Raw genomic sequence first — 23,370 nt, 5'->3', positions numbered from 1 at the left:
AAAAAAAAAAAAGGCGTTGACATCTCGAGTCTCAAAAAGCTGTCAGTCCAGAAAGTAACCTAATCCGTGTGTGCCAACGAAAGAAGTTACTACAACTCTGAGAGGAGTAGTGCTGCCAGCGCTGACGTGTAGTCCAGATACCCATATGTAAATACTCAGATGAGGTGTCAACAAAGGTAGTTACTTCCACATAACTTCTTTTGTGTGCGCTCAGCATGGAAGCGCAAGGTGTTTTCCGTGGATGCAAGCGCGTGTTCCGCTGCTGTGTTTATCTCAAGTCCTGCCTGGCTGCTGCTGCTGCTCATCCCCCAGAGACGAGCAGAAATTACTATGATACCCTCAACGTTGAGCCAACAGCAACTGACAGCCAGATAAAGAAGAGTTTCCGCAAACGGGCCATGAAATACCACCGACCAGGTCCACTGTTTTATTTCTTCTTTTGATGTCCTATATTTTTTTAGATCTACTCTTGCTTCGTGTAATGACCATTCAGGTATTGTCGTCAACATAACTGAATTGTATTTGTATGTATATGTATGTATGTATATATTGTATGTATTTTTAGTTGCTCTACTATTCCCTCACTGACCCACCCAACGCTTGATTTTTGCTCTTTCCCCTTTTTTCCCAACACTCCAAGTCTCTCTTTGTTGGATGGTCTTCCTTATGTCCTTTTAAATGTATCCAGTAATTGGCTATTAGCTGCTTTCTCCAGAGAAGAAGTCAATCTTCTTGCCTGCCCTCTAGTTGTGATTTTGTGAATTGCATCTACACAATCTCACTGTTTTTTTTTTTAGTTTTCGCCACTAATTAATTAATTAATTAATCAATTAACGCGTGGTTTGAGTGTTTCATAGGACACACAGTGTGCGTCCTGTTTTTAACCAGCAGTAACAGAGGTTGCATTAGTTTTCATGCACTTTCAGTTTTGTGGGTAGTTCGTCTAAAAAAAAAAAAGGCGTTGACATCTCGAGTCTCAAAAAGCTGTCAGTCCAGAAAGTAACCTAATCCGTGTGTGCCAACGAAAGAAGTTACCACTACTTTGAGAGGAGTAGTGCTGCCAGCGCTGACGTGTAGACCAGATAGCCCTACTGTATGTAAATACTCAGATGAGGTGTCAGACAAAGGTAGTTACTTCCACATAACTTCTTTTGTGTGCGCTCAGCATGGAAGCGCAAGGTGTTTTCCGCTGGATGCAAGCCTGCGTGTTCCTGCTGCTGTGTTTATCTCAAGTCCTGCCTGCTGCTGCTGCTGCTCATCCCCCAGAGACGAGCAGAAATTACTATGATACCCTCAACGTTGAGCCAACAGCAACTGACAGCCAGATAAAGAAGAGTTTCCGCAAACTGGCCATGAAATACCACCCCGATAAGAACAAGAGCGCCGATGCAGAGAAGACATTCAGAGAGATTGCTGAAGGTAAAAGCATGGCCCTGCAGGCAACTTTTTATAGTGTATATAATTTACACAAGTGAAATGAGTTTCATTACTTTCAAAACAGATGTGTTTTTTATTCACCCAATAATAGGAAGGCGTCATAAATACAACCAGCTGCCTCTTATCTTAGGTCAATTAAAACTCATGCAGTCTAATAAAAAAGAAATCCAATAAATCCTTTCATTAGGGTTATATGGTTCTCATAACTGCAGATTGAACTCTATTTTTATTATTTATTGGTGACATGAGAGATATGAAGAACAGTAATGTAACGCCACAAATTCAACATTATGACCTTTAATAAAATTAGAATGACAACTGATTGCAGACTGTATTACTTACGCAGCACATGTTCGGTATCTAAGCTTAATAATAATAATAACCCCATTTTCTCTTCTAGCCTACAAGGTGCTATCCAACAAGGAACAGAGGAGGCTGTATGACAACATGGGACACGATGCTTTCGTGAAAAAAGACTCCCCTGTACACTCCGAGGATGAACACGATGCGAGTTCCTTTTTCAGTTTCACAGAGTTCTTCCACGACTTCGATGACGGTTCCTTCGTGGAGGAGCCGGTCTTCCACTTTTATCAGGGTGGCGAGGATGAGGGCGGCCAGTATGAACATTACAGTTTTGAAGATCCTGGCTTCACCTTTTTCTTTGGGGATGGGGAGGCAGATGAAGAAGATTTGTACTTCTAGACATCCGGGATCTTTAAGCTGTATCTGTATGACTGTTGTGTTTAGATGTATTGGATTTCTGTCTATCTATCTATTGTATTTCTATTGATAATAAAGTCTCCATATTAGATTGTCTTTTCAGTATCTGTGTCTTGTATTCAGTGTGTAGAAATAGAGCCTTAGGTAGATGCTTGTATTCCGCCTCTTTGAGGGGATAACTATGGTTGTTTACAGGTTTGTGAGGTTGTAGGGTTGACAGCTGGAGGAACTGATTGGACCGTTAGGCCACTTTTCCTGTGTGGGTGTGTCGAAGGTCCTCAGTTACTGACTAACATACCGTTTTCCCCTCGCCAGCACTTTAGATTTGGCACTGTCTTACTCTATTTCTCACAGGACCATTGTGCACTTTGACCCAGAGGATATCCTGTGCCTGCTCAGCAGTTGGAGCGTGAGCGCACCAAAGCCAACACAAGACAGAAGATCTTTACAAGCTTTATGCACTTTTTAATCGAGATAAAAGTAGATCTAAGCATTCTACAGAGCAGACACAAGGCAGACTGGAAACATTAACTCACAGGCTTGATAATGATGGTAAGTTTGCTTGAAAATTTACAACCTCTGAGTATCATGTGACAGGCTTTTTACTCCATGAAGACGTGTGTGTGTGGGCTAAGTGAAGTTTTTCACTGCCAGCTTATTGTATTGATGATATTGATTGCCACTTTTTTTCATTACAGGAAGAAGTGAAGGACGTTTCACCTACTCTGAGTGTCCATGGTCATAACATTAAGGTTACAGAGGCACTGAAAGACGGGGACACACTTACTTTCCTACTTGTGTCTCAAAAGGTGAGAAAATTTCTTAATTTACTTGTTAATTGCTAAAAAAACATTGCTGACATTACACATAAATTAATGCAATAAACAGCTGATTTTTGTAAAACTGTGACCACTTGTATGTGCCAGGTGTCTGGGACAGGAGAGTACCATGTGGCTCGGACCTATGATGATTTTGAATGGCTCCAGCAGCACCTGTTCTCTCAGGAGGATGTGCCCGGGATCCAGGGAGTCATAGTCAGTACTTTATTTCATCTGTGCACAACTTATACACACTTTTCTGTCAAGAGGATTATTACTAGTGTATGTTGTCTGCTGAGTCAGTGAAGTGACTAACTTCTTTTTGGAAGTGTGTGTGTGTGTGTTGAGTTATGATATCTTTTCTTTCTAACTGCCTGCTGTGGCTTCAAGGATTCAGGGGTGTGTTCAGCTAAACTGCACAACAGTGATAATATTAGATTATGTATTCTAACACAGTGTTTCTGTAACTTAGAAAATCATACACTGCCTACTACTGCTACTAAGTCCCAGGGAGAAATGTGTTTAGTTTTTTAAAATGCTTCCTCCTTTCTGTTTTTTACGGCTTCCTTTCCTTTGTGATCAGGAAGCTGATTTTAGTTGTTGTGCTGTAGAAAATGAAGTTGAAGCTGTGCGGTCTAATTGGATTTCTTTCTCAAGCAAACATTTCTTGGTATGCTACTTCCTAGTGTGACAGTGTGTGTGATTATATTACACAAGCACATGATGCTGTGTAATAGCGGATCATAATGTGTGCATACTGTAAACCCTGCACACTGCACAGTTCAAAAAGCATCAACCTTATTGGCTTGCCTCTCCCAAGCCAAGTACCTAATGAGAGACAGTTATTGGTATAAACGATAAGCAGGAAGCTTGCGGTGATGAATCAATAAGGGAAATAATGTAATGTTTTTTTTTTCTTCAAGTTTCCTCCTCTTCCTGCAAAGGCTCAGGTGAATGCATCTGCAAAAGTCGTGAAACAGCTTGGTGAGTACATCTGAAAAATAAAATGGATTAGATTTTGAAGTGGAATTAACCAAATATATTTTCCATGTGTCTGAGATTTTGCTGTTTCCTGCAGGTTTTCTTGCTCTGGAAGAGTGGCAGCCGTACTGTAAAGCGCTGGAAGCCTTCCTCCGGCAGATTGCTGCACACAGCATACTCAGCAAAAATAAAGCAGTGGAGATCTTCCTGACCAGCTCAGACGTGAGTGCACACAAACAAATTTTTTTTTAACTTGACTTCTACTTCTTGTCTAATTCGAATTTTATGTTACAGAAGGTTGCAACATGCTTTTTACGACGGAGACGGATAATAAATGGTTAAACTTTCACTTTTCAGAAGAGAAAATGGAGAGATCCATGTGGCAAATATAATCTTCTTTATAGGGCCAGTGTGCTGCCCCTGCACTTCCCACCTTAAATGACATAGTCACACAGAGTGCTCGCCGTAGCACCATAGCAGGTTTCTGCCTGTAGCCGAATATAGCATCCATACAAGTGACCGACATGATGCACGAGTTGTGTCCGTTTAAAACCTCTGGCCACATCTGGAGGAGTCTTTTGTTTTAGTGATGGAATTGAGAAGTTTAATGAAAGCTCTTATTGAGTTAGGACACAGCTCTAGTGGAACGTAATGAGATACAGCAGTGTATGTACTTAAGGTACAAGTTCATCCACCTGACTACTGTCTGTAAATAAAGGAACAGTCAGGAGGACAAAACAAACAAGTCATAAAAGACCTCACGTGATGCTTGAGTCAAAGAAACGCATGAATTGTTTCCATAATATAAATATTATATTAGACACACACACACACACACACTGTATGAAAGTCAGAGTTTGTGTCAGGTGATGATGATACAGTAAGTTCTTCCCGTTTGACCGGGACAGATTCCCGTCAAGTCTGGAATGCTGCATAACGAGCATAAGCAGATTTTGTAGTGGCATGGGCCAAAAAGCACGGAAAGTTTACAGAATAGGTGTGTGTGTGTGTGTGTGTGTGTGTGTGTGTGTGTGTGTTCATTTGAAAAGCTTACTGTATGTACCCAGTTTCCATTTCCTAATGCTGGGACTATATTTATTTGTATAAAAGATTATGACGTCTCACATTGTTGTCAGCACAGTGTATCTGTCGTCTAGACTTCCTCTCGTGTGGGAAAGATTTTTTCATATACTGTTGTTCAAACAATATTAATATTAATTGTAGCCTCCAGGCAGACAGAGAATAAAGAAAAACATTTTCAACCGGCTGAGCCAAGCTGTGGAAGGGATGAGGAAAGAAGGCCATAAGGTACACAACTGGGACTCATACAAACAGAGATTTACAGCCTTTGCACCTGTATTTTTATGTTTCAATGCCATGATGTCTGTGTCTGCAGGACGTGGATGAGTTCTTTCAAACTGAACGTGATCATAACCTTCTTCTAACCGGCTGTACCAAAACTGCAGCTGAGGTGAGCCAGTTTTTTGTTTGTGTTCCTCCTTCATTTTGTTCTCTTCTCTTACAAAACCAGACACTCTGTCCTGATTTTTGAACTTACAACCTTTTGTTTTTTTTGTTTTTTTTTGTTCAGAAATTCCTGGATGTGGTGCTAACTGAGCAAAGTAAGAAAAGTGCTGCTTTTCATTTTAAAGTTTGGGAGGACCAACGAGACGTGCTCATCAGTTGGTGTTGTTTGTGATTGACGTGTGTTCAGATTCAACAGATTATTATAGGATATAGGATATATTATTATAGGAGGACATGTAATATGTTAGCGTTTGTCTCATCACAAGACGAATTATATCTGCCCCAAGTCAGATGTTGATGTGAGTCCCATGCTTTATTTGTTTGCAGAAATAGCAGTGGCCTGTGGACACTTCTCAGCTGCTTTGCATCTCTGCGTTGAACCTGGGGAGGATCCTGACAAACAGGCTTTCTCTAAGTGAGTGTCACATGTAATCAAAGTTAATGCCCCCTGAAGATTGTGCACATTTATTTTTAAAAAACACGTACGCTTTCATCTCACAGGGCTTGTGTGAAACTATCCGAAGTCTTCGATTCTATGAAGGTAAGTCGTTTGTCCTTCCTTTAATAGGAATAGATTATCGTTGCCGTTGTTTTGCGAAATAATCTGCAGGTTATGTGCTTGTGCGCGGGCAGAAAAATATGACAAGCGTCGCTGAGAACAACTTGAACACTCTTGGGCTAGGCCTGGACTTGGAGTCACGCTACCAGGAGGCAGAAAAGGTGTGTCCATCGACCTTAAACCCTAGCCTAGCTTTTGAAATATGACACGACACTTAAACTTCTTATTAATATTCCCGGGTGTAACCTGATTATTACTTTCAATGCAGGAAATGCTCTTCAGGAGAACCTGTAAACTAGTGGAGTTAGAGGCTGCGAGGAAGAACGCAGAGAAGGCCAAACCTGTAAAGAAGGCTGCTGTGAGTGTCTCTGTGACCAGCAGGTGTCAGTAACGTTCTGCTGAAATGATTCAAAAGCCATGCAGAGATGCACGAGGATCATGTATAAAATGATGTTGACTCTCTCTTTCTATATATATATATATTCATCAGATGGAGGAGGTGAAGAAAGCAGCAGAGACAGAGTTTGAACACATTTGTGGAGTTGCTAAACAGGAGGTAAGGGATACGGTTTACCCATTTCACATGTATTGTGTAACATCCTGTTTGTCCACTGCCTGTGTTAACATGCGCGTGATGTGTTTCTACCAGATCGCGCACTTCCATGGCGTGCGTGTGGAGATGTTGCGGCAGTCTCTGGTTGAGTGGTGTGAAAAGCAGCTTCTTACGGCCAAAGAAAACGCCGACCAGTTCAACCAGCACCTGCAAGCCTTTAGGGGTCTGGCCTAGTGACCCCTCGATTTAATGAAGCATCCTCAGTATGTCTATACATAGCATGGGATAACCCAAACATGTCCTTAACCCTGTTGTGCTGTGGTCAGATGCTTTATTGGAGTCGGTTTCATCCAGTGTAAATAAAGAAATGTAAGTAATTGAGGCGTTCTTGATAATCAAACACTATCCCTATAATTTGTACACACTCCTTTAGTCTCCCCTCAATCACACTCAACCCAGAAATGATGGTTTTGATTTTGCAGCAGTGGAAATGTTCTTTTTTCTTCCATTGTGTGGGTGCGTGAGCATGTATGTTCCATACCACGCTCGTACATTTGTGCTGAGAGAGTATTGTGCTGCTCTCTAGCTACTACATCAAGCTGGGGTCACACAAAATAAAGTGTGATGAATTGATTCCCAAAGTACCTGCTCGCCTTTGTGTGTGTTTCCTACTACTGGATCATTAATCAGTTGGTTTGACTGCTCCTGCAAGGACGTGGCAGCAAGGACATTGTGCTTTCACAAATCCAGAATAGTTTCAAAAGCCAAACAAGAAGAAATTTCAAACTATTCCGGTTCAGTGAATATGAATGTTTATGATCTCTCTCTCTCTCTCTCTCTCACAACCTCTCTATTTTCCATTTGCTTCTATGAAACCTGTAAAAGGTGGTCTGGGTATAAAACTATGACACACTTAACGCTGGAATTTTCTGCACATCAGCACAATGTCATCCTCCCCTTCCCTGTCCGCTGTGGACTGTAGGTCCATATCTCAGCACTGCTGCTGTGCGCTTCATCTCATCTGTTCCGGGCCTGTAATCTCTCTGTGGTGAATAAGGAGGAGTGATTCCCATTTGAGGGAATGAGTCAGAGAGAGATAGATGACTGGTCATCGGAAAGGAAGAGAAGGTGGAGAGGAGGTTTGGCTCATTTGACAATGAAGAAGTAGATTAAAGACAATTATGCCATAGCGTGCCAAGTTGTATGTTTTTAATGCACCCACCCCCCAAAAAAAACATTTGGTATAGTCTTGGTAAGAATGAAAGGCTGCCAGCTCTTGGCTTTGGATGGCACATGCTGTCCTCCCCTTGGGATACATGTTTCCCTAATGGTCTTGTAACCTGACCTGATAATTTCTTTATCCACCTCCCTCATATCCACTGCTCTTCCTCAGCCCCAGATAGAAGCCCACAGATACTCACAAACAACATATTTTACATGTTCAAGTAGGGTAGGATCTTGATCAAACAACAGTTCACATGTATAGAGATCAAACTTACTGCCTTCAGCCACTCCAGCAGCCCCGTGAGATGTATGAAGGCACAGCTGCACTGTGAGCTAAATGCAAATGTCAGCATGGTAACATGCCATCTTGGTTCAGCTTGTTCATATGATATTATTTACTAGTTAACGCCAAAGTATAACAGAGGGTGATGGAAATAAGCAAAGTCCCGGACAAACTGAAATTTTAACCTTGCTGGTGGCGCTTGGAAGAAAAGTCCGGGGATCATTAAAACTAAATCTCATGGATAACCAAGAGTTGTTCAGACAAGCCACAAATATGAACCTCATGGGTGCGCTATAATAGCAATACATCAAGATATTCCAGCATCAAAATGGTGGATAGACACACAAACAAATAAAAAATGTGTACTAGTTCTAAAAAAAAAAAAAAAACCCCAAAAAAAGACAATGGTCCCCAAGCATGCATGCTAATACTGTGGGCCTGACCTGTTTAAAACAGCTTAAAACAAAGCAAAGACAGCTGTTGTAGGAACTTGCTTTAGTCCCATGAGAAAATACAAATTGTACCTCAGCAGCTTTCGCACTCTACAATCCTGTGCATATCCCCTAATTAACTGAAAAAGGCAAAATTTATGTTTATGTCAGGTCATCCGCGAGTCACCGAAATGCCCGTCTAGCTTTTTTATACCCCGTTTATGTTTTTTTTTTTCCCAGGTATTAACAAAACGACTTCCGCTTTCCTTATAGGACACGCGTTTATTGATCATTAAATCCAACAATTTCACCATTTAGGTTGTGCTCTTCATTTCTGTGGTTTATTGCTTTTAATGAGGTGCAGTAAAAGTTAAATGTAAGAAGTTTATGGACCATTTTTTATGATACTGTGGTTTTCACTTTATCCGAATGCTTCCGTCTACCTGAGGAAAAACACAACAGTCTGTGAGATGGACCCTTACTTTGCAAGGAAGCACAAACTGGGTGAGAACTGTATTTTTTAACAGGATTCTATATATTGCAACATTATTCTATCTGTTATTGCTCAAAAACTGTGATGTATCCCACCCCATGCTGTTTGTCACTGCATTATACCGGATGAATTTCACAACAGGGGAGCCATATTCCTGGTGCTTTCATTCTGGGTCTGCAGCAGCTAACTAGCGCACAACAGGGCGAGTGCACACGAGGGCACGCACACACACACACACACACACACACACACACACACACACACACACACACACACAAATGAGAGCCCCTCTCCTCAAATGCTGAGAGCATGACCCAGTTCAAGGACGGGGGGAGATCATGGCAATGTTCTGTGTTTGTAAGAGTGTCTGTGTGTGTGTGTGTGTGTGAGTGAGTGTGCATCCCATTGAAAACATGCACTTAGAGCTGATTTGCTAAAGGAGCTCATTACTGGTGGAAAGGCAGCACTCAGCACATTGCCCTATGGCCTGACAGAGACCGGTTTGTCAAGTGTGAAGTGAAGGCAATAGCTTGTCTGAATACACAGTGAGATTCGGGCCTTATGACTCAGCCATCCCAACGCAAGCTTCACTACACCGATTTGATGAGTCTGACAGTCTGTTAGATGATGAGAAAAAAGATGGAGTGACGGCCCCACGGTCGATTAGCAGTTTTTTAATAAGTGTTTACACAGGAGGTGTTTTATTGCTACTCATTCTTTTGTGTCTTGAGTCATAAATCCACACTGGATGATTTATATGTTGCTCTAATAAATGAATGAATGAATGTGAGTCACAAGAATTGAAGTGGGCATGTTTTATCTCCACATAAACTTCAAGAATCAAATAATTATGTATGAGCTTCTTTTTTATTATAGCAGATTATTCATGTGCTGGCTCTCTCTCTGTCTTTATACTTTACTTTCTGGCCTCTTTCATTTTATTCATCTACTTACATCTAGTCACAACTACTGTATGTGATGGCTGTAATAGACCAGAAATTGGGTCTTGTCTTTGCCTGACTGGTTCCCGCTTCAGAGATTTTCATTGCTCTTCTTCTTCGTCTTCACATCTTTGATATATTTGAGAATCTCCGTCTCCTGGGAAGCCGCAAAAGCAAAAAAAAAAAAAAACTGACGTCAGAACGCTCATGAAAGTTTCTCCTTTTTTCTTCCTGCTTCCCAATCGAGACTTGACATCCCCGCCAATTAGTTACTACGTGTCTTGAAACCAAAGAGGAGAAGAAAAAAAAAAAACCCAAAACAAGACTTTGAGAAGCTTAATCCTGTATTCGCTTGCATGGTGCCTCTGTCATAAAGGTCCAAAGCGTGGTTGTGCACTGTCACAAATTAGTGAGCGTGTTGCTGCTGAGTTGAGTCGACCCCAAGGTTGGTGGCGCCTCATTAAATCTAATCACAGCCATACACAGATTATGACTCATTAAAAGTTTGTAGGATGAAGAATGAGACAGGAGGAGGAGAGGGAGAGAAGGAGACCAATGCCATAATGCAGGTGCCTTATAACCATCTGTAGTTTATACAGCTTCATAAGGCGCATCCCATCCTGAATGTGCAGCACGGCACAAGGTAAATGCTACAAAATAGAGCCTCTCAGCTCGAAAATCAACCCTGATGGCAGCACTCCACCGGTGATTTGGAGAGTGGATACTGTATCAATTTTCTCCCCTTGCAGTGGATTACAGCATTGCAAAGCATTAGACTTGCTAATTTAGTCCATTTCTCTATTCACTACCGAGCGGAGCCATAAATATTAATACTTTCACACTCCCCTCCCGCCTGCTTGTCATGCGTTCAAGGGATTGCATGCCGATGGTGTGATTTTGTTAATTAGGTTTGCAGGAATAATGTCAGCAGTGAACCTATGGACAGGCTGACATGCCGAGGTGATGACATCCCTCGCTATTCTTCATGCACAGCAGTGTTTTCGTAATAACATGGAAAACACCAACAAGGAGGCATATGTCAGGGAGGCAAAACTGTCAATCATCTGACGTGATAACATAATTCCATATTTCTGTTTTCAAATAAAAAAAAGGCTCCGATTGAATATTTAAGAAAATAGCATTAATGTTTTGTACAATGCAGTGAATATCAACAAGTACGCAATTTAGAGTGCACACACTCACACACACACACAAATGCACCCATTAGAGTAAAATCAATTATTCATCAATTTTTCCACCACAGCTTTGACCCGCACACGCAACCAGGCTCTTCGCTGCAGAGGTCATTTCGTCACGTGTCTTCAACATGTGGCCTTTTTTTTCTGTCTCCATCATCAACAACATGTCCTGCAGCAAACAATGTGCTGCATGGGATGACATGTGGTTACTATAAAATACTATTGTAGCACACATGCGTGAGTTTTCCTCTTTGTCACAAATGTAAGGAAAGTGTCTGTGTTTTGGAAAAGCAGCAGCTTTTATCCGTCGCTGTCACTTAAACTTAAAAAGGATGGGTCTGATGATGTGAGTGGAAGCGCTTTGTGTCTGCTTCGCAGGACAAAAGGGAAAAGGAAAGCTTGCTTAATTGGTTGTTTCAGGAAAGTTTTTATACAAAAATGCAATTGGTCACTCGCCAGATACTTTTCTGTGCCCCTGAAGCTGCACAGGATCCACAAATTTGTTCAAGGACACCTCAGCGGGATGATGCTTGCTGGCAAAGGGGGGATCAAACCAGGTCCTTTTTACAGTAGCTGAAGGACGGGCTCTCTGCTCACTACGGCACCTTGATGTTCCAAACAACCATACAAGGGCAAAGCAGAGCAGATGGAAAGTCATCCCCAGTCCCGACAGCAAACAGAGGTACAGCATCTGTTGCAGGGAATGTATCCAAGCCCGCTCCGGAGCTCAAGACAAGCCTCGCCTCACCTTTCCTGCTGTTGTTTCCTCTGACTCAGACTTGGCAAAGAGACACAGATGGGATTGCAAATGCCCCCTGGATACCGCTATTAAATTTCACTTTGAGATAATGCATGCTAAAGTCTCATTAAATCCCAGTCAGAGATAATGCATGGTAAACTCCCATTATGGTTTGATTAGAAGGCACGGGGCCCGCGGCCGTGCTGATTGTGTTTTTAATCAGACGCTTCCTGCTGCAGAACAAGCAAGAGCGAAGAGGAGAAAGAAAAAACCGAAGGAAGAAAGCAAAACAAGCTGAGCAAGCAGTAATAATTTCTCCTCCTCTCTAAGGACAAAAGTGAAATTGTTGAGTATTGTTTTTGGCATAATGAAAACATATGAGAGTGGATTTTAAATGGAATTGTATTTCAATGTTATTACTGTGTGACTGCAGAAATGAATAATTTGGTGGAACAAAGCAAGCAGATGGAGGATTTCATCAGTTTAATGTCTCGCCTATTTCAGTACTTTCAAACTTCATCAGCAGAAGTGAATATTTGTAATCTTTACACTATTGATCAGCAACATCGCAGCAATCGTTTTGTCCAATAGACCCCAATCATCTATATTTGCATAATATATGTATATCATATAGTCTATACAATATTTTTAGGATTATTTTTTTGGCCTTTTTATGCCTTTAATGATAGTACAGCTGAGGATAGACAGGAAGCAGAGTGACACACAGTAAATTAGCCGTCCGATGCTGGATTTGAGCCGGGGCCAGCTGCAGCGAGGACTATAGCCTCCACACACAGGGCGGTCGCTTAACCCACTATGCTACCGACCGCCCCTAATACGATATAATTTAATGTGTTTCATTTTTATAACTACTTGTGATGAATACAAGTACACCTTAGGTAGACCATACTAATCTTTTCGTCAATACTGTCACCACTCAGTGGTCTTGGACTTGGAGGCTGTTTGAGGGGCAGGGGCGAAAAAACAAATAAAAATGGTCACCAGCTCTTAGGCTGGGGCATTAATGGTAAAACAGCTTAGTCAGGGTTGGGAATAACACCCTAGAGGACACTATATATAGTATGGAGGTTAGGGTAGGTGTCTTAGAAACAAAGGAAGCAACACAACCTGAGGGTATTACCTGCACCCATAAAAACTGTGTTATCATTTAGTTTCAACTGAGTCAGAAAAGAAGGATAGGCGACTGAGCGGCCCATGGTTCGAATCCGACCTGTGGCCACAGATCTATGTCTATGCCTCTTCAGCTGTCCTTATACAATAAAGGTTCAAAACTTTAAAAAATATCTTTTAAAAAAAGAGAAGACGCATTGTAACAAAAAGAACTGCTCTGTTAGTATGGAGTCAGACCAATGCTCAAGAATACTGTACTTCAGCACTAATACTTTCTTTAAAAGTACGGCGTACCATAAGTCAGTGTGAAGATGAACTTTTCAAGTTTGTTTCTCACCGGCACCCACAGAGGACGTCTGCAGTTTTGTCTGATATCCACATTTAAAACTAAGTTCGTGTTTTTCCACCCAGATGGTACAGAGCTTTTTAAAGTATCACGGAGAGGACGAGAGACGACTCAGCAGCTGTCTCCGTGCTTCCTGCTTGTTCAGACTCAGTGATTTATCATCGCCTCCACCCTCATTATTGGAGGACGGTCTCCTCTGCGGAGTCAAATCGAGTGTATTTGTATTGTCCGATATCTAATTGGGCTTTAAAAGGGACATTAACAGTGGCTAACATCTTGGCTTAAGTTCTCTGAGGAGACAAAGACATACTTCATCTCCGCACTTAAAGGGGGAAGAATGGAAACAAAGACAAAATGTAGCTGGATTATAATCATGTGAATATATATCAACACACAAGTTCAAACGGAGGTCAGGCAGTGGTATGGTTGGGTTGACTACTCCATTCACTAAAATATTGCTAAAACTCTTCATCGAGGCTACAGTAAAATAGAAATACGACCGAGCCAAGCTTGAGCTGCAATGTAGACACAGTTTAATCCCATCAAATTTTCAAAGTTCTGCACACTCTTAAGACAGCGAGAATAAATAAGTCTTAAGTCCGGATTTGAAAAATCACAAGGAGAGCAGCTTCCTTGACAGCAGCTGGGAGTTTATGCCAAAGAGAAGAAGCTCGGGGGGTGAAAGAACTCCATTTCCTGAGGATTTTCTTAAAACGAGAGGCCTGCCTGCTGAGATCTTAAAGAGAGGAACGGGGTGCAGAGGTTTGTAAGGTTTGTTCAATTTGACAGAGCAAGACTAGTTACTATTTTATATGCTAAGAGCAGCATTTAAAGTCCGGCCTTGCATGACCAGGAAAGCATTCCCAAGGGAACAAATTTAGGAGACATTAGAATTTAGTATTTTAAATAAACATGACTATTTTAGGAGTTAGGGCATATTATGCAGAGAAAAGGACATTACTGCACAGTCTGAAAGTTCGGGGGTAGTAAAAGTCTCTAAGGACAAGCTTGTTCACAGCCCCGTGTCCTGTACGTGTGTCCTGAGTCTGGAGCGAGTGTGCTGCTTCCCTCACCTGCTGCCTGAGCAGCGATTCTTCTTTCTGTCTCATTCAGCTGAGCTGTAGGAGAGACAGAGGGCTTTGTAAGTGGAGCCGATGAAAAAGGAAAAAAAATTCTGCTGATTACAGCAGTTAAGCAGCAGCCACAGGAAAAAAAGAGGCGCCGAGACAAAGGAGAGGACACGAGAGCTATGAAGTTATCTCATTAGGTCTACTGTCTGAAAAAAAAAACAGAAACGTTTTCGACTTTAATTTGAATCTGGCTGTCCACAACAAACGCACAGAAAGGACGCAGAGAAGTGCAAGTAGTGAGGAATGTGCTGTGGATCAAGATGTACGGTAAACTATTGCAGAGGGCGTCGTGATACAAAAGGCACAGGGAGAGAGAGAGAGAGGAAACAAAGTCATTAAAAATGATGTGCACATTTTTAACAGCCGGGCTCCTTGTTTTCTGCCCGCCATTACACGTGTCTGTTGTTGTGTGTGTGTGTGTGTATAACAGACCGCTTTATCTCTGCCTTTCTCACAGCGTGAAGCAGCCAATTAGAGGCTGATTGGGTTAAAATGAACAGTACAGGTGGAAGAAAAGAAGGGAAATTAGAGAAGAGGTGGAAAAGGGACGAGAGAACGATGGAATATAACTTAAACAAAAGAGCAGCAGAGGAAAACCTAGAGAGGGGAAATTAATTGGACTATCTTTAAAGAATCTTTCTTTTCTTTTTTCTTTTTTAATGCAGCTACGGCGTTATTAATCAAAGTCAGACAGCTGAGTGAATTATTAGCTGGGAGTGATAATGAATGATGAGGGTGAGTGTGTCCAGTCTTGTCTGAATGGGCTTTTTTTTTTTCTGCGCTGAGATTAACCCTTCTTCATCTCAGAGAGTTACACAGCACCGAGGAATACAGAAACAGCGGTTCTACACGAGTAATATTTCAATTAATGTCCACAAGCAAAAGATTAATGATGATTGGTGTAGCATGCAGACATACTGCCTTCTTACATGGTGAGTAACGACTGACATTGTCTGTCCTTTTTCATAATATATTCCAAAAAATAAAGTTATATTAACTTATACATTTCTAGCCATAAGATATCGTCCTATCGGTCAGTTATCGCGTTGGTCCAGACTGAAATATCGAACAATCACTGGATAGATTTCCATGAAATTTTGTACAGACATTTATAGTAGCCCAGATGATTGATTCGAATGTCTTTGATAATCCCCTTTCATCTATCGCCACCAGCAAAAGTGTTCATTTATCCAGTGAATTATCTGAACACCAACTGGGTGGACATTTATGGTTCTCAGACAATGTGTTCGAGTGATATTAATGATATTTCATCTTCATCTCATCATAATTAATCTAATGTTTTTTTGTGTTTTTTTTAGACAAGCATTAGATGAATTGTTATGACATTTAGCGCAGGTAACAGGATGGAACTTTGTTTAATGACACCTGAAAAATGACACCTGAAATGTCTTTACAACCGGATGGGTTGGGACAGATTTTAATGGTGATAAACCGGCGACTTGTCCAGGTTGTACCGTGCCTCTCACCCAATGCTCCAGCCCCCTACGACCCTGATAAGGATAAGCGGTTATAGAAATGGATCGATGGATTTATGGGGCCCAGAAGATGAATCTTGACTTTTCCTCTGTATCGCCACCAGCAGGTCACAATTTTAATCTCTCCAGTACTTTATGACTCTTTCAAAATAAAGTTCCATCAGACTCAGCTGTACTTTGAGTTCAGTGTCAACTAATGTTTGCATGCTCAGATGATGAACATGGTAAATGTTATGCCTGCTATACTTCACATCAGCGTGTTATTGCCTCAAAGCACTGTTGTGCTCAAATACAGTCTCAGTGCTTTATCAACAGACCACACACACACACACACAGACATGTTATTCCCATTCAGGCTTACCAATTTCTTTTAGGTTAATCTACTCATTTGTCCGTGTTGAAACAATCAATAATGGCAATATAGCAAATACGAGGGAGTATTGATTTTTTTTAAAACACATTTGACACCTTAAATATAATCAGACAATGTGAAGACGACACAAATTGATGTAGTTTCATGTGTAAATTGTGCGCATAAACCAGTAGGATTCCAAAAAAAGTTTCTTGTCAGGGGGGAAAACTTGCAACCTGCAGACACAAAGTGGTGTGAATGTCAGCGAGACCACGAGACAGTCCTCCACCTCGTCGTCATCTCAAACAATGATCCGCAGAAATGCACACAAAGCTCCCTAATCTGCTCGGTGTAGCCGCTGATGAATATGAATGAGGATATGAATATAGATGAGGGAGAAAAAAAATTAATATTGATGAAGGTTGTTTCTCCTCCCTCTGACTGATGGTGTGGGGGCCGCTGCGTTGCACCAATCCATCATCATGGAGCAGCGACGATGACTGGCAGGCAGGTCTGTCACTCTTGTCAGTATACTGTATCACCTTAGGGTGTGTGTGCGCATAAATACATGTTTGCTTTTTCGTTAACTGTTCGGTCAGCTGACCTTTTGCAGTGTAACGGTCTCAGCTGCATTGGTAATCCGTGCACTGATTTGTCTGCAGCCTCAGTAATGAATAAGCATTGGTACTTGTATGGGTGCATTTGAAGCCGCGGTAAACAAAATGTAATGAATGCATCTACCGTGACAAACTAATGGCAGTCACTACAGGATGTTTGTTGGGATGATAAATTACATGCAAAACAAGCACATACATTTTCCTTAATGGTTTCATTGTCATTAAACTGATTAAACCGACTCCGAAGCTTAACGAGGCATGCCAGTCAGATGGCAGACGCATTTATTGAAGTTATGGGGGTTAGGGTCAAGGGTCAAAATTTCTCATTGACCCCTCTGATTGAACTGCCCTTAAGGACCTTATCAGTGATAGTGGACACCTGACACTGCTTTGATTTTTCTCTTTTCAGTGTCACGCCGCACTCCGTCCCCTCAGCTTTAACTTCCGTCTGTAATGAAAAGCTTCCTACAGGCTGTAGCCTCTCAGTGCTTCATTACAGGGCTAATGCAGCGTCTCCTGTTCCTACAGCTGTGGGATCATTTACCACCTCTTTACCTTGTGCTTTTCCCCCATTTACCCCATTGCCTCCCATTCCCAGTAATGAGTCAAGAGGCACCGATGGCTGCGTACATCACATTGTTCCCCCGCCATCTGGTGGGATATCGACTGTGCAGCTCTCAAACCTTTGCAAGAGAGGGCTGAGTCTTAGTCAGAGCTGAAATATCTGCACCCCGACACGTTATTGCTTTACCCAAGAGTCACAGTGAGTTCAAGGGCTCTTCATTGGAGGACCGTGGTACATATTTGCTCTTAGAGGAAGCAGATTTACACTCACGGTGACCCCGATGCTTGAGGAGGATGTGCATTAAAAAAAATTGGTTTTCAATGATTTATAAAGCACATAGAGCGTAAAGAGGTGTTTGGAGGTGGATTTCATCACCCTTAGACAGACCCAGGCTAGCTGTTTCCCCTTGTTTACAGTCTCTATGCTAAGCTAAACTAAACCTTCACTGGCTTTGGCTTCATATTGAATGGATATGTAACAGAGGGTCATTGATCTTCTCACCTAACTCTCCACAAGTACGCCTTGATAGAAAATGATCATGTTAAAGGCACACGGTAATATGAGCTTTGACTGCACTCTAGAAATCATCTTCTCCACTGTATACGATAAAATCTCGACTCTATGGTCAGGCTATGTTACGGAAGCCCTAAAAGGCCATACATACATACATACATACATACATTTTATTCCACCCATTTTCCTGTGATAACGAGATAATTTTCCTCTGTTTTCTCGTGATAATGAGATAATTAATTCGAGATCTCGAGAAAAAAAAACGATAGTCTAGTATATTAAATCAAGTGCGCCCGTATTACAGAATGTATGGCAAATGCATGTAGTCCATGATACGGAGTGAGCAAACCTATTACGCCACTGTAAAATCCCTTTGATCCATAATTTCTGACAAAGGTTGATACACTTGATCTCAGGACTATCCTGACTGTTCACTCACTCAGTATAAAGCATATTTACTGTATCATTTTGGAGAAATTCATCCTCAAAGTTCATTATTTTGAATTGAAAAAGGGAATTATGTGCAATATTTACTCTACTGTAAAATCCATTTGATCTATAATTTCTGACAAAGGTTGATACACTTTGGCTAATCCTCACTCCAGTCCTGAGATCAAGTGTACATGCATTTGCCATACATTCTGTAATACGGGCGCACTTGATTTAATACACTAGACTATCGTTTTGTTTTCTCGAGATCTTGAATTAATTATCTCGTAATCAAGGAAAAACGGGTGGAATAAAATGTATGTATGTATGTATGTATGGCCTTTTAGGGCTTCCGTACTATGTAACGCTGCCACGTGTTAAATAAGTCTTCGGCATATGAAAGGTATTGTTGATACTTGCGTAGAGTTCCCCACTTTTCTGTTGTTTTTCTCAGCAATCTGAGGCGGACACCTTTTTCGACAATACTGTCACTGTCTCACACATAGCTATGTCATTACTATCAAACTTCCACTTCCCGCAAACTCCCGTACTGTCTCTTCCTGGATCTGCCGTGACAGGGACTGTATCGACAGTGGCAGGAATCCCTGTGACAGAGTGTGATGGTGGAAAAAACGGTGACATGTATCCGAGGTGGCTGTGCAGAAGACTGTGACAAGGCCAGACAGGAGTGTCTACGCTGTGTCATGAGATAGTATGTCAGCGGCGTGTGTGACATTTTCCTCAGGGGCACAGTTTGTGTGTGAACGAGACACTAAAACTAAAACCACCGATGTCCCATGTTAAAGCCTATCGAGTGCGAGGCTGCAAATTATGAATGAATAGTTAATTAGATCCCATTGTGTGCATAATTTGGGGATAATTCACGGCCCATCCAAAATAAAGTGTTACATGATCATCTCCGGGAGGAACATAATCAGCTTATATGGATGAATCTCTTTTTGTACAAACCCTCAGCTTAGCAGAGGTGACATAACTGTCGGGGTCGCGCATTTGTCTCTCGTCTCTGCTTTACAATACACACTCAGCAAGCAAGCAAATACCCACAATTAGCTCGAGAAGAAGAAGAAGAAGAAGAAGAAGTCTCTATCAGAGGGCAAGGGCATATATATTAACCAGGCATTGCAGACAGAATGTCTTAAACGAGATCATGGACCAAATTCTTTAATTGGTAAAAAGGGCTCTAAATTCAGAGTTGAGCGTAAGCTGATAGAGAAGGATAGATATTTTTAAAGCGAGAAACTGCATTCTCAAGCCCTATAAATCAGAGCCCCCCCTACCTCCCTCCCCTCCCTCCCTCCCCTGCCTCTGGCTGCATTGTACAGCCAATTAGTCAGATGGATGTGCAGTGTTATCTTCACTCTGGCTCATCTCCACTACGCAGGCACACACACAGCCCCCTGTAAACCAGCGCGGCCTGAATAGGCCCCACGATAAGATCAGTAATAAAGAACCACCCTGCTGATATTTCTGCCATCACAGAAGCTAAAAGAGAAAAAAGGCAGGGGGTTACCACCGATGTGGAGCCATATGCTGCTCTCATCCAAACATATCACTCGGAATCATTCAAAGCTGGAACATTATTGAATTGGCAGTAAACTGCTTTGTTTAGCCTCTGCGCTCTCTTCGCGCTCCCTCACACACTTCATCATTTTTACCTTGCTTCCTCGATCGGAGAGCTTTAGATAATAAAAGTATTTCACTAGCGAGTTATCTTTTTTTGTTATAATCTGTTCATCTTCTCTACGGACTGGAGTATTTCTTCGACCATATCTTAATGAGGTACTTCAGGGATTATTACACATTTATAGATCAAAGGAGGCAGATATTTTAAAATAAATTGTCTCTTACCAAAATTTTAAGGCATACAAAGTTAATGAAGAGGTGCGGGTAAGTGTGTGTGTGTGTGTGTCATGAACTGAAGGGGAGGAGTTGGAAATATTTCACATTCATCCCGGGGCTTTAGTGAATCTGTTCTATAAATGTGCAGAGATGAAAGGAAAAAAAAAGAAGACTGGAGGACGATATCGGTAAGAACTGAGGAGTTCAGTCCGAGGCTGCGCTGAACAAAAACACACACCGACTCCCTCTCACAGCCTACTCACACCCACTGTCACTACAGTATGTACATTAGCTGTTTGGGACAAATAAACAGGGGTTGTCCCTGGACCACCACACCTACGGGAAAAACTATAAAGGAAAATATCTATAAATGGCTGTCAGTTACAGTTTTAGCCTTATTTAGGAATTACATTTTCTGTAAACTATACTCACAAGCTTTGCTCTCTTGTTATGTTTCCCCTGACTGGTACAGTTGAGGTAACTACAGTCTCCGAGACTCACATACTGAGTACAGGCCATTGATGTGCAACAACAGAATAGCTGCGGGTAAACAGACACAGTCATTAAAACCGGCTTCAGGCTGAATGTATTTATTCCAAATAAAGTCTATTTATTCAGAATTCACTTCTGGTGTGATAAAACAACAGATGCTGCATGTGATTCTTACACATTTATATCAACAGTTTGCTGCCTTGACAGCAGGAGCACCACCCTGCAATATGTCCATGTGGGTTGGTATATATTATATGATTCTTTCGTAATATGGGAACTACACTTATGTATCATTTATATCTTGATTTCCAGACCAATTATACAATTTTTTGATATTTTATCAGTCATTTCTTAGCATTTTGCACCAGTTTTACAAAGATGAATAACCAAGTAAGATCTCGAAAACCACAGTGAACTTTTGTCTGTTAATAGCTTTGCATTAAGCGTGACATTACAACCTTTGAGAATGGAAATTTCACATTAAATCCTGTTCTTTCAGATGTAACAGCTATGATTTAAAACCATTTTTTGCACTTTCACAGTATGTCCTGTGTAATTTTGATGTACTTGACATTCTCGCTCGACTCTATTCTTAACAAACACCACACTCTTACTTATAAAGTTACTCATTTTAAAGTTGCAGAGGAGGAGGAGGAGGAAGACTTAAAGGGTTGAAATGGACTAAAAGCGAGCTGGTCACACCAGACATTGTTTTAATCAGGCCAATGATTTTCATTTACTATCTGTTTATTTGACTGATAAGCCCACTAAATGTTTGTAAAGGTTGCGTATGCTCACGAAAAACATCCTGCAGGGAGGTCAGGGTTCACTGCCACGCTCTTGAACACTGTTGACATGGTCTGACATCATTAGTTTGATTCCCTGCCTTTGTCTTTGCACTCCAAACTCCTAGGACTGCATGTGGTTTGGGACAGATGTTCACTTCCAGAGACGACGCCCCTCCAGAGCCTGGGAACTCGCGTGACAGCTCGCCATATAGCTTGGGCTCACTCTGGTGTTCCACATATCCAATGCCTTCAGATAGAAGGGTTGGATGCTCAACCGTGGGGGGTTGGGGTGCCTGATGCAATGCTACTCCCTCTGCCCTCTTCCATATCCTATTGATGTCCTAAAGGGTCTGGGTTAGAGGTCAGCCCCTTCGAGGTGGCAGGGTCAAACTTCATCTCATGAATATGGAAGGAAACTGGGCTCAGGGGACCATCTGGTCGGCTCTATTGGAAGCTAAACAAATGAGCCTGCTGAGAGGGTGCCGTATTAGTGTAATTACTGTGGATTTCCCAGGCCTGAAAACACAGCATCAGTGCTTGCTGGGTCTTTGCACCCTGAATCTCTAGGTTCATTTAAACTTCCAGGGATGTCAGCGATAGTTTGTAAATTCTTTTAATATTGTCATAATGCAACTTCTAATTTGACTTCTGCTTGTGTTTTCTCTGACTGACAGAACACTGGAAGAGATAATCAGGATTTTGTTTGTTAATTGTTGTTATTAGGGCCCGAGCACCGACAGTGGTGCGAGGACCTTTTGGAACCGAAGGAATTTTTCCGCGTTATTATTTTACTTCTGGGACGAATTACGTGCCTGTAACATTCGTGAAAAGTCACAGATTTTTTCCGGCACGTCATGCCTGTGAAAAAATGTGATAATTTGGTGGTCGCGTGCATTGGCGTCGCAAAATGGCTCTTTAGTGCTCCCTCTACAAATTTTCCAAAACGGCAAATAAATGGGGTGACTTTGGCGTAGGACGACAAAATTTGGTAGACGCATGTGTCATACCCAGACGCACAAAAATGTTTATGGACGCCAAGGTGCCAGATGCACAGGAAGTCAGCCATTTTGGGTGGAAGTTGCGTTTTGGAGCCATTTTTGCCCATCGAACTCGTTCTACAGATTAAATGCTAACGGCTTCAAACTTGCCCCATCATCATCGCACGGTCATGAAACTTGGCACACACGTCCACCCTGATGACCTCGTACATATGTGAAGGGTATCGTGTGTGGGCGGAGCTAAATGATCTATAGCGCCCCCTACAAATTTTCAAAAAAAACCCTGCCATTGGGGATACTTGCAGCCTGCTCTACACTTAACGGTGAGGGCCCATACATCGCTGTTTGCAGCTTTAATTATTTTGTTGGTTTTTGCATATTGTCGATGATTATTACGGTGTTGATTGTGCCATGCACATGAGAAATGTATCCTCCCAACGGTGTCCTGGTGGCTAAGTGTTTTAAGGCACCAGGTCCCATGTGATCCCAGCTGCCCTGGTTCGAGTCCAGAGGGAACATTTGTCTCTCTACCCTTGTTTCCTGTCACCTCTCTTCTATTGGCTATTTTAAAATACTTTTTTTTTTAAAGAAACGTCCCAACCCAGTAGGTTATTTATAGCAGCGAGCGTTATAAAACCATTAAACACACTGAAATGTGCATACTGTAAAACAGCACATAGCATTTAAAAAAGGTCAAAAGACAAAGCTTATTTAAAGGGAATGAATGTAGTTTATCATTAGAGTGAAA

The 23,370-nt window shown here is 41.7% G+C and overlaps 2 protein-coding genes across 2 annotated transcripts; both read left to right on the top strand.

Moving 5' to 3' along the window:
* The first annotated feature begins 955 nt into the window (after positions 1-955).
* Positions 956-2,253, top strand: zgc:152986 (dnaJ homolog subfamily B member 9). Its single transcript, XM_010746229.3, has 2 exons — positions 956-1,419; positions 1,838-2,253. Exons 1-2 carry the CDS (start codon positions 1,167-1,169, stop codon positions 2,137-2,139), a joined length of 555 nt encoding a protein of 184 aa, XP_010744531.3. The 5' UTR covers positions 956-1,166; the 3' UTR covers positions 2,140-2,253.
* Positions 2,254-2,456: 203 nt separating this feature from the next.
* On the top strand, positions 2,457-7,236 carry si:dkey-28n18.9 (sorting nexin-6). The gene is made up of 14 exons (XM_019276675.2): positions 2,457-2,709; positions 2,856-2,966; positions 3,084-3,191; positions 3,899-3,959; positions 4,054-4,178; positions 5,181-5,264; positions 5,353-5,427; positions 5,548-5,578; positions 5,811-5,898; positions 5,985-6,024; positions 6,117-6,203; positions 6,311-6,400; positions 6,533-6,598; positions 6,692-7,236. Exons 1-14 carry the CDS (start codon positions 2,704-2,706, stop codon positions 6,827-6,829), a joined length of 1,110 nt encoding a protein of 369 aa, XP_019132220.1. The 5' UTR covers positions 2,457-2,703; the 3' UTR covers positions 6,830-7,236.
* The last annotated feature ends 16,134 nt before the right edge of the window (positions 7,237-23,370 follow it).

The sequence above is a fragment of the Larimichthys crocea genome, chromosome VI (genome assembly GCF_000972845.2).
Source record: "Larimichthys crocea isolate SSNF chromosome VI, L_crocea_2.0, whole genome shotgun sequence".
NCBI classification, from domain to species: domain Eukaryota; kingdom Metazoa; phylum Chordata; class Actinopteri; family Sciaenidae; genus Larimichthys; species Larimichthys crocea.
The sequence above is the reverse complement of the archived record's forward strand: the minus strand, read 5'-3'. Positions and strand labels throughout refer to the sequence as shown.